The sequence below is a fragment of the Pollicipes pollicipes genome, unplaced genomic scaffold, assembly GCF_011947565.3.
Source record: "Pollicipes pollicipes isolate AB1234 unplaced genomic scaffold, Ppol_2.1 Scaffold_5724;HRSCAF=6776_pilon_pilon_pilon, whole genome shotgun sequence".
Lineage (NCBI taxonomy): Eukaryota > Metazoa > Arthropoda > Thecostraca > Pollicipedomorpha > Pollicipedidae > Pollicipes > Pollicipes pollicipes.
This window is the reverse complement of record NW_023596746.1, coordinates 48,752,197-48,763,089: the sequence shown is the minus strand read 5'-3', so window position 1 is coordinate 48,763,089 and position 10,893 is coordinate 48,752,197. Positions and strand designations below refer to the sequence as shown.

At 59.8% G+C, this 10,893-nt stretch overlaps 1 protein-coding gene across 1 annotated transcript in view; it reads left to right on the top strand.

The window, feature by feature from the left end:
* The first annotated feature begins 438 nt into the window (after window positions 1-438).
* Window positions 439-10,893, top strand: part of LOC119103133 (uncharacterized) — a 24,457-nt gene continuing 14,002 nt past the window's right edge. Inside the window, exons 1-4 of the mRNA XM_037226584.1 lie at window positions 439-916; window positions 8,145-8,366; window positions 10,032-10,120; window positions 10,577-10,662. Coding sequence (XP_037082479.1) covers window positions 661-916; window positions 8,145-8,366; window positions 10,032-10,120; window positions 10,577-10,662 — 653 coding nt within the window. The 5' untranslated portion in view covers window positions 439-660. The remainder of the gene's footprint in view (window positions 917-8,144; window positions 8,367-10,031; window positions 10,121-10,576; window positions 10,663-10,893) is intronic.

Here is a 10,893-nt window from a genome sequence, read left to right as displayed (position 1 = left end):
GTGCGACCCACTAGCTCGCCCGCGCCCACCGAAGGCGTGCAGGAAGCGCGCGTGCTGCCCAGTGTGGTGTCGGTAGATTCGCTGCGGCCGCCGCCGACGACGCTGGCGGCACCGCTGGACCAGGCCGTTGGTGACGGGCCCTCCAGCTACCAGTTCCCGCACTACGCCGAAGAGACAATCGACCTGAGCGCGCCGCTGGCGCCGCGGCCGGCTGAGCGGCGGCGTCCGGCCGACGCCGCCGGCCCCGCGCCGGCCCGCGCCGAGTGGGCGCACCCGCCGGCTACGACGCCGCCGCCGCGCCAGGAGCGCCTCGAGATTCCGGCGCCGCACCAGCCTGAGCCTAGCGCGCCGCGCCAGCAGCGGCTCGTGGTTGGCGTGCCGCGACAGGAGCGGCAGCAGCGGCCGGCCGCCGGCGAGCCGCGCCGGCCGGAGGTCAGCGCCCGGCGGCAGGTGGCGCGGGTGGTCCCGGCGGTGCCGTCAGCAGCCGTGACGCTCCAGCCCGAGCCGGAGAACGCCGGGGGCGACGACAGCTATGTGCAGCTGTACGCCGACGCGTGGGACCTGGGTCGGACCGACGCGCCGCCGGCACCGGCCGACGACTCGCTCTCGGCGCTCGAGTACGAGCTGGCCGCCTACAACGTCACCCTCTTCGACGTCGCCATGGACTTCATGCTGCACGACGCCACCAACCTGACGACGCTCTTTTCCAACATCTCCAGCTGGCGCGGCGACGACGTCAACATGACGCGCAGCATCGCCGTGATGAACGTGCTGTTCGGCGCGCTGCAGGACAGTCTGGACGGCGACGCCTCGCTCCTGGAGCGGTACGGCGTGCCAGCCAGCGGCTTCAACCTGCGCCCGGTGCGCCGCACCTGGGGCCAGGACGGCGCCCAGCCCTACCGACGCGCCCCGCCAGGTGAGTGCAGTGACGCGCTGCGCCGTGATGCCCACCGCTCGCCGTGCTCCCTATCGTGACGCTTGCTGTAAGCATCCTCCTCGCGATATGCCTCTTTGCTCCGGCGCTTTTCTTCCGTCCTCACTCAATAGCTTAGTACACCACAACGACCACAACCAAAAGCACTGGCGATCTTAAAAATGGGGAACACTAGACTATGCAATCGACCTGGCACTTCGCCGACGTGGCGGGCTGGCCGTGACGTCCGGTTCAGACGAACGTTTGCGTGCTCTCTGACCCTGCCTGCCTGGCGTGATGCGGCCGCCAGACCTCGTCACGGCCAGTAGGCTGATCAGCCAGCCAGTGCAGCGGCTACGCATTTCTGTATCTAGGAGGGAAAGGCAACAAGGACGGCTTTTAAAGCCAAGAAAGGCAAAGAGCCTTCTTTACCCGTTTATATGTGCCCAATGCTTATACGCACAAATGGACTCTGGGGCTAAGGTTAGGGTAGTGAAGTGGTTAAGCCGCGCGTCAGGGAAACCAGAAGTTCGGGGTTCGAGCGCAACGGCTCGTGCTGTTCTAAGCCCGTCGCATCACATCCCCACACACGCTGCAGTGGGCATCGTTAGAGCGCCGATCATGCGCGTCGACTCACCAATGCAGAGGGCACCCACTTAAACCGCAGGCATGGCGCTCAGGCCAAAGCCGGGATTCAAATCTAGTCCCTTGTGTGTTTGAATTCGATATTCAAATCCGCCCTTTGGACCAGATTCCGAGATCTCGAGGCCAGGCGGCATGCATCCAAGCCAGTTCGTTTTCGCGGCACAGGATTGCGAGTCCTACGGCCTGGAAACGACCCAGTAATGGCTTGTTGGATTGTACGGAGCAGATGTATATGTATATATATATATATATATATATATATATATATATATGTATGTATATGTATGTACATATATATAATATCCATAATATCCATCATTCTTCCAGGGATATACAGCGTTCGACATGACAAAGGAACAGACTGTTTTTATAAAGATCACCCACCTTTCCTCGCGTTTTGTCAAATGAGCGTTGAAACTAGCATTGGATAACCATTGTATTGATTTACATCACGTCCTGTGCATCATTAGAAATATGCAGAAAATGTACAACGAACCCATTGGTTGACGGTAAAGGATTTGTGAGGCTAGTCCAAGAGAAAGATTCAGCCTATAGCATGTTAGTTCTGATCTGTTTGCCGTCCCAACGACGCATCGATGGGATTGCAACCCGATCAGGGCGGACAAACCAGTCATCGCGATAGCTGTGCTGTCGCCCAGAGGGCGCTGATGATTGTCACGTAACTGTGAATGGTGTGTGTCACTCTACCGACACCGCTGGCCGTTACGCCGTGCGGCTGGTGAAGCGTTGCTTCAGCATCACTCAGGCGTTCATCGCCACCGGCGCTGAGGCGTGTCGCCTAATTCCTATGAAGCCAGTCACCGCACGCTTGCGCTAGTGGCCGCTGCGGCGTTGTTTTGCCAACTCTCGCGGGTGGCCAAACTGAGTGCCGCTAAACAAGAGTTACCGACACCGCTTGGACTCGGCGCGTGAGCCCGGTGCGCGCCAGCTCGACGCGGAACGAGTGAGCATGTTTCACAACAAGGGACCCGGCCGGCGACCGCCAGCGTTGCCCAACGCGGCCGCAGATCCGACCCGGCGCCTGCCGTCCATGTTCCGGGTGTTGCCAATCCCGCGGGCGCCGCTGCCAAACGCGATAGGCCGGCACCGCGGCGGATTCGTACCCGAAGCCGGACGGAGGCGGGCGCTCGGGAACGGCACTCGCTGATGGCTCGGGCTTGGTACCAGGTGGAAACAGAGAGGCGGGACAGGGAAAGGCCGGTTGGAAATGGGGGACGTCAAAGGGAAGCCGAGCCTCCTGGCTTTCAAGAATGCAATCAAATTGTCGTCTGTCTCAACATTTTCGGAGCTCATTTATCATGCATCAGCCCTGCAGCAACCGAAATCAATACGGTACCAACGTCGCTTGCCCAAGGCCATTTACAGATAAGGGTCGTTTTCCTTTGCATGTCAGCGAAAACCGCGCATACTGGTCAAGTCATCGGTTACCCAACCGCTGCCAATGCGCTTCCGCCGTTGTGCAATGCCAGAAGTGGTGCCCCGATCGGTAACGGAGCCTGGCACCGGCTGGACGCGGACGCCGCGGCGGCCGCGTCCAGGGCACGCGCCCGGTGACCGCCGCGAGGGTCGGGTGGACGCCGCGGCGGCCGCGTCCCGGGCACGCGCCCGGGACCGCCGCGAGGGTCGGGGCGGACGCCGCGGCGGTCGCTTCGGGCACGCGCCCGGTGACCGCCGCGAGGGTCGGGGCGGACGCCCTCTGCGGCCGCGTCCCTGGCACGCGCCCGGTGACCGCCGCGAGGGTCGGGTGGACGCCGCGGCGGTCGCTTCGGGCACGCCCCGGTGACGCCGCGAGGGTCGGTCGGGACGCCCTCGGTCGGCCGCGTTCCTGGTCACGCGCCCGGTGACCGCCGCGAGGTTCTGCGGACGCATCGGTGCGGCCGCTTCGGGCACTCGCCCGGTGGACGCCCGCGATGGTCGGGCGGACGCCGCAGCGGCCCGTCCTGGGGCACGCGCCCGGTGAACCGCCGCGAGGGTCGGTTTTGGGGTGACGCCGCGGCGGCAGCGTCCCCGGGCACGCGCCAGGTGACCGCCGCGAGGGTCGGCGGACGCCGCGGCGGTCAGCGTCCTGGTCACGTCGCCCGGTGACCGCCGCGAGGGTCTGGCGGACGCCGCGGCGGCCGCGTCCTGGGCACGCGCCGGTGACCGCCGCGAGGGTCGGGCGGACGCCGCGGCGGCGCGTCCGGGCACGCGCCCGGTGACCGCCGCGAGGGTCGGGCGGACGCCGCGGCGGCCGCGTCTGGGCACGCGCCCGGTGACCGCCGCGAGGGTCGGCGGACGCCGCGGGCGGTCGCTTCGGGCAGCGCCGGTGACCGCCGCGAGGGTCGGGCCGGGCTGCGACGCACTGTCGCTTGCATCACAGTGCCGGCGTCGACGGTCAGGGCACGTCGTCTCAGGGCCGTCATGCCGGCCGATGAGGCAAGGCGGCCGAACTGTGTCAGCGGTGGTGGCGGCGTCACACCCGAGAGCGCGGCGACACCGCTCCGCGCGGGGCCTGGAGAAGACCGTACCCGGCAGGACGCGTGGAGACTGAAGATCAAATCTACATATTGCAATCTGCATACGTGCAGGGCCGATGGGAAAACGGACGGGAGCGCCGGACGGACAGAATGAGAGATCCTCTAGTGTGTGGAGAGACGGACAGGAGCCTGGAGGAGAGGGCGATGTAAGCCCATAGATAGGAGGTCAACCGGCTAACGTTCATAGAGATATGTTTTAAAATGCAAGAGACCTCCAGCCCAAAGAAGTAAAAAAAGTTACTCTCCTCAAATCTTTATGAAAATCCGGTTGTTATGAAGTGCCAGCGATGCGAAAGGGTGAAACAGTGCCAGCTGAGATTGCCAGCAACGACCACCAAGGCAACGCAATGCCAAGGAGCCGCGTACAAACCTGGATGCGCGCTGCCAGAGAGCCGCGTACAAACCTGCCGGGGAGACGGCACGCGTCACTGAGGGCTGTGTGATGCCAGAGAGCTGCGTACAAACCTGCCGGGGAGGCGGCACCGTGTCACCGAGGCTGCCGCGATGCCAGAGAGCTGCGTACAAACCTGCCGGGAGGAGGCACGTGTCACCGAGGCTGCGCGATGCCAGAGAGCCGCGTACAAACCTGCCGGGGAGGCGGCACGTGTCACCGAGGCTGCGCGATGCCAGAGAGCTGCGTACAAACCTGCGAGGGGAGACGGCACCGTGTCACCGAGGCCTGCGCGATGCCAGAGAGCTGCGTACAAACCTGCCGGGGAGACGGCACCGTGTCGCCGAGGCTGCGCGATGCCAGAGGCTGCGTACAAACCTGCCGGGGAGAGGCACCGCGTCACTGAGGCTGTGTGATGCCAAGGAGCTGCGTACAAACTGCCGGGGAGCGGCACCGTGTCACCGAGGCTGGCGATGCCAGAGCGCTGGTACTACCAACCTGCCGGGGAGACGGCACCGCGTCACTGAGGCTGTGTGATGCCAAGGAGCTGCGTACAAACCTGGGGGAGGCAGGCACCGTGTCACCGAGGCTGCGCGTGCAGAGAGCTGCGTTCAAACCTGCGGGGAGGCGGCACCGTGTCACCGAGGCTGCGCGATGCCAGAGAGCTGCGTACAAACCTGCCGGGGAGGCGGCACCGTGTCACCGAGGCTGCGCGATGCCAGAGAGCTGCGTACAAACCTGCCGGGGAGGCGGCACCGTGTCACCGAGGCTGCGCGATGCCAGAGAGCTGCGTACAAACCTGCCGGGGAGACGGCACCGCGTCACTGAGGCTGCGCGATGCCAGAGAGCTGTGTAGAAACCTGCCGGGGAGGCGGCACCGCGTCACTGAGGCTGCGCGATGCCAGAGAGCTGCGTACAAACCTGCCGGGGAGACGGCACCGCGTCACTGAGGCTGTGTGATGCCAAGGAGCTGCGTACAAACCTGTCGGAACCGAGGCTGCGCGATGCCAGAGAGCTGTGTAGAAACCTGCCGGGGAGACGGCACCGTGTCACCGCCACCGCTCTCAAAAGTCCATCCGCCAAGGGTCGGGAGGTTCGGTCAGGGAAATGACAGTCGTGGCGATGGGGGCTGGGGACGACCCGGGGGCGCGAGGGGCGCCGCCTGCCGCGTCAGTCATGTCAGGTTACCCGGGACCGCGGCGTGAAGCAAGCGTGCCGCGGCGGCGGGGGTGGCGACGTCAGGCGACAGCGGCCTCGCAGAGCCGCGGTACTCGCAGCTCACTTTCACCCGTTGTGTAACGTGGCCAGCGCCGGCCGACGACAGCTGAGTCCCCCTCCCCACCCACGCTAGGGCCCTTTTGATCAGCTGTGGTGATGGACGGCTGCAGCGCGCGCACGTGTCCCGACCAACCCCGGCGGCAAGCCAGCGCGGCGCCGGCCTGACGCCAGCCATCCGAACAGGCGCAGGCCGAGAAAGTTCGCACGCCCAGTGACTGCGCGCGAGCAGCCGGCAGGAACGGAGTGGGTCACTCGTGTGACGCCGACGTGTGTAACGTGCGCAGCTGGCGGTTGTTACCGCGATGTCAACACACTTTCCGCGCCGAGTGCAGCTGCTCCGAGTCGGCACTACATTTGAAAGGCGTCGCTTGTCGCTGTGACCTCCGTTTCCGTCAACGAGCCATTTTGTGCAGTTTAATTAAACGTCATACGTGAGTATCCAGTGTTGACGACGGCCGAGTTGTCTGGATTAACGAGGTGGAACGATGACTTGGAAACAAGACTGTGGCTGTACGAATTGCCACAGAAGCTTGGGTTACATCCCGCACGGAGCGTTGACGTCTGATATAAAACAACATAACGCAGTGGATCAGGCCGAATTGATACAAGATAAGACTGGATTCGCCTGGCGAAAGGGGTCTTAGCGAATATTGCGCCATCATGATTAGTTTTGTGCGATGGATTTGCCTCAACACTGGTGTAATTACGCGAGACCAGTTGAGGCTGAGCCGGAAAAATGTCTAAACCTGATCGCAAAATACACATAAAACCGGTTTCTCTTCAAGTCTGACCCACTTTTCTCCCAAAGTTGGATGGAAATCCCAGCTCAGTGAGGAAATCATACCATTATGTCGCACTCAACACCCTGCATATTGAACGGTTTTCGTTTTGTTACGAAGAACGTCGTGGCCCGTGAGGGCCTCAATTCTATACCGGTGGACTTTCGGCTTCTCTCACTGGCCGGTCCAAATTTATGCATTTCACAAGTCTGTTATCTTCGTTGCCACTTACCACGCTCATTTTCTGCAAATTTCAGTGTCCAGCAGCATTTATCGACGACGCATTTCATGAAAGCTGCACGGGTGCCTTTATGAGGTGTTTGCATGCATGCTTAAGGGTTACAAGGCTCACCTTACCACATAGAAAAGTCGCCCATCAACACAGCTGCGTTAATGCCACTGTGCGAGTACGATGCAAGCTAGGTTGCGAGGTCCGACCCCTTCGATTTCTCGTGCGGCGGAAGGCTTCCGCTCGCGTTATTCCACTGCGTCCAGACCAGCTCCTGGTTGAAATCGTGAGGCGCGTTGTCCACAATGACGTGAATGCGTCAGTTATTCTCAACAGGATTTATCGTGTGGTGGGGGAACATGAGCACAATGTTGGTATCAAAAGGTAGTTTGCGTCACTGTATGCCACAATCACCTAATGCCATGTTTATGGATACATTTGAAGTTCACGAATAGTTGGGTAGCGGTCGTGTGCGCCATCTGAAGGTGAAAGCGACTTTAGCGCAGGAAGCATCGACAGAAAAGGACACTAACTCGCCATTGAACGCTGTTGATCTCTTTGATGCATAACGATGCACAAAGTACCTGAGGCTACATGGCGTCGCCCGCCTCTCACCCGGCAGAAAAACCGGGCACCGCGGGGAATCGAACCCGTGGCCTATAACTCCGCCACTGCGCTGGTGGTACCTATTTTATCATGGAACCACAAACCTGACATGCACAATGTCCTGATGTAGCTGAAAAACGGCCCCGGCATGTGGTCTCCATGTCTTGAACCATATTCAACTTCGTTCCATCATCGCTAGCGCTTAATGTTATCGCACCACAACTGCATCATCTTTGCATAGCAAAGCCTCGCTAATCGCACACGAAGTGTCTAACAGGTTGACTCCACTTACGTCGTATTTAAGACTAGTAGGAGACATGATCCATTCCATCAGCGCGGTCTTACACATTAATGGACGACTTTCCGTTGGAGAGCCAAATATTATGTCTTGCAAAGTGGCTTACAATCTCTCTACAGCGTAGATGAAAACGTTAGATATGCCATTGCCCGAACGGTCTTGTTACGTTGCCTGCGCGCGCTTCTTCAAGTCCTTTAGCGGTTATTTAACTACACCTAATTTGTTGGAGAACATCGTCATGTTGCCTTATTAACATGAAAAGCCATGGATTTTGAGTAGCGCGAATCTCATCGGACGCATTGCAATTTAGGATGACGGTTTTGGATGCGTACGGAACAAACGTGCATCCGGCATCACTCAAAGCCGCGACAAAGCGCACTCCGGTTGGTCGCTGGTCGACCCCTGGCGGCCCAACTGACGCACGCGTCCCAGCGGCCGCCCCTGACTGTGAACATCCTCTGCCGACAGTGGTGCACCAGTACCGGCCGGCGGTGGACCACCGCTTCCTGGGCAGCCGCGCTGCCTGCGGCTCGTGTGAGTTCTTCATGCTGTGCTGGATGTCGGGCGGCACGGTGCGCGGCGGCTGCGGCGGCTTCATGTTCGGCTGCTGCGAGCGCGGACGGCGCGCCGCCAAGTCGTTCAATCCGCCGCCCCCGCAGGTCGACTACGGCCCTGTGCGCAACGACCCAGGTGAGCGGCCGGGTCGAGTCGGCTGGCGCCGCCGCGCGCGCCGCTTGCTGCCTGGGCTGGCGGGCGTGCCACAGGGCGGACACCGGCTCAGGTCGGGCAAGTACGGCCGGCAGCTCCGCCCGGGCAGGCGACGGTGAACCGTGTGCTCGCGCGCCAGGGTGACGAAACGTGGCGCAGAGTGGGCCCAGTGGGTGGCTTCGGGACCCGCTTTGTGTGCTGGCTGAACGAGCTGTGTTTGAACATTGGACCGCGGTAGCCCGACGTAGCTAGGAGGGCCTCGTGATCCAATTTCAGCAGTCCCAAACCCCAGAAAGGCATCAGAAAGTTCTCAGTAGTCTCAGGAACCAGTCCGACGCGTATTTTCATGAGCTTGGCCGACCAGATCGCGTATCCCTTAGCTTAACTGCCCTACATTGATATGAGCAGGCCAATGAAAGAAGGCGTGCTGGCAGTAGCCTAGGTGCAGTTTGCTTCAATCAAAGGCTAGCCTATCCCTTGCATTAATGCGGTGTGATCTAAATTGATTACATAATCCGAAGACAAGCCAGCATCTATCTTAGCTGGACAGGGCTAAAGCAACGAAAATGACGCGCAAGGTGCTAAAAGTGAGACGACCGTAAATACTAACATGTGATAGCTACTGCAGTGTTCTTCAGACTCGGCAACTGTGCCTCCAGAGACTAAGACGTGTTTGACTTGACAATTGTACACAAAGCTGCAGCCCATTGTTGCACGCTGCCATGTTCACCGCTTATTTGTGCTTTGTTTATTGAGTTGCTTGCAAGCAAACCCATGCACGGTGAATGGTGTTATCGTAGGATGTTCCATGTGCTTGAACCCGATCACATCTCGGAATGGCAATCGTCAGAAAGGTCACAGGCTATGGCCAGAGCAAATTCAGGGGTCCAACATGGCATTGAGACGGGCTCAATGTCATGCATGTTTTCAATCACCATCGCTGCACCCTGAATCATGCCAATCTACGGGCTTCTGAGGGCAAGCATGCCCCGGCTGCCACAGCACTGCTGGCATAGCCTGCGCCTTTCTGCGATCGTCACCGTGCCGTGGCCGGTGTCGCTTGACGATGTGCTTGTTGGCCGACACGTCCACCACTAACGGGCCGCAGGCGCTGATTATTCTAGGTGTAGTCTAGTAGACGCCACTGCGCTCTCACTGGCACCAACGACTGATGACGTCACCCTGGACTATGACGTCACAGACATCGCGCGCGCACCGTTTGGTGCATGTGGACCGACCGGGTATAGCCAGAACGCACCATCAGACTTCAGAGACGCACAGTATACGGACTGGTACAGGCTGCAGACGGCCTGCTGTCGACCAGTGGCGGGCCAGCGTTCGGACGGCTGACGTCACTGCTTGCTGGCCAATGGCGGCCCTGTACAGGGCAGACTCTCTTGGGGAGGGCGTCGACAGAAAGCGTGAAGATTTGCCCACATGTCACTTCATGACTAGCAATGTTTTTTCTGCCCAAAATTGAAACATATTGTTATTGTTATGACTACCTCAGCAAATGAATTTATCACCATTACTTTATTCAAATCATACAGTTTCATTCAGGTGGAAAGTGAAGATGTGGAGATAGGGGCTGACGATGGCACGTCATGATGTATTCCCTAACCTGCTGGTGCGTGCGTGCCTGAGCAGGGTGCGGACTGTCCGACACCTCCCGGATAGGCATCACGCGCCGCATCGTTGGTGGAAACCAGGCAGGATTCGGCACCTTCCCCTGGCAGGTAAGCGTCCTGCGCCCTGGGTGGCACGGTCATGCCTTTCTATCGCTGCTCCGATAAGTTGCAGAGACATGTCATTACCTGACTATAATGATCATTGTTCGTATAAATACGAATCCGGCCATAAGTTAATCGTAAGGTACAGCAAACTGCTGATATCCAGGCCGAAACTGAATTTGTTAATCTATCCGACATTTTGGTGCAGCTGCACTTCAACTCGCCTATATCATCTCTAAGCTTCAGGCGTTGTAACAAAGGAAAAAGCACAGTGATGCAGTGATCACTTGTTTTGCGTTGTACAAACATTATATCTTAAATCGCTGCAGCCCACCCTTGCGGTAGCATGCGGTAGCCAGCGTTCTCTAAACATAAATGCTGTTTCCAAGTGTTCAGCGATCACAAGTGGGGCGATGGGTGCACGGGAGGCCGCGCGTCGTCTGACACCCCGCGATGTCACAGGCGTACATCCTGATCGGCACCAGCCGTTGCGGAGGATCCCTGATTAACCAGCAGCACGTGCTCACAGCCGGACACTGCGTGGCCAGGTAAGTTGGGCCGGGGCGGCCGCTACCGGTGACCGGGGCATCTGGCGATCGAGCTCGCGGCGTGCCTCCAACGCCGACGGCGCCACTCAGTACACTCAGTCATGGTGTGAGATTGGCCAGAAGTCTGTGCAATCCAGCCGCACGTATCGCAGCCAGGCAATATGGACCGCGGCAACTGTCGCGTCCCGGGACGACTGAGGCTGGTGTGCAGTAGCGCGACGCGTTCTCTGC